Source organism: Penaeus monodon, chromosome 25, assembly GCF_015228065.2.
Source record: "Penaeus monodon isolate SGIC_2016 chromosome 25, NSTDA_Pmon_1, whole genome shotgun sequence".
In the NCBI taxonomy this organism is placed as follows: Eukaryota; Metazoa; Arthropoda; class Malacostraca; order Decapoda; family Penaeidae; genus Penaeus; species Penaeus monodon.
The window spans coordinates 17832221-17832636 of NC_051410.1; the positions used below are offsets into that span (position 1 = coordinate 17832221).

General features: G+C 54.6%; 1 protein-coding gene across 1 annotated transcript in view; it reads right to left on the bottom strand.

Moving 5' to 3' along the window:
• Positions 1-416, bottom strand: part of LOC119589088 (protein Wnt-5b-like) — a 10686-nt gene that overhangs the window by 7153 nt on the left and 3117 nt on the right. The window contains exon 2 of the mRNA XM_037937664.1: positions 241-361. Within this exon, the coding sequence (XP_037793592.1) occupies positions 241-307 (67 nt within the window). The 5' untranslated portion in view covers positions 308-361. The remainder of the gene's footprint in view (positions 1-240; positions 362-416) is intronic.

The window sequence follows — 416 nt, forward strand, 5'->3', positions numbered from 1 at the left end:
AATTTTACATGCGTATATATATGCCTGCATCGCCGTGCAAAAAGTTGCTCATCAAAAGAAGCGAAACAGAAACGGCCTCCTAATGAGGCGAGCCGACAACTCTTCCCGAGGCCTGTGTTGGTATTTGCGAGGTCATAAAACATTTCATCGCCGCCAACTGACGGCAAAAAAGCCAATAAAATATTCCCTCTCCATAAAACAGTTGTCAAGGTGCTTTGACGAGATGCCAAGGTGACTCACTGATCCTGAGGAGGTGACCGAAGACGTGGGGCGAGTTGGTGAAGGTGGAGCAGTTCCAGCGGTGCATCCGGAACTGGTGCTGGCACTCGCCGATGCCCGTGCGCGCGCCCAGGCTCACCGTCTGCGGGGGGCGGGGCGTTAGTGCGGTACAAGGCGAGCGGAAGGTTTGGAAGGGG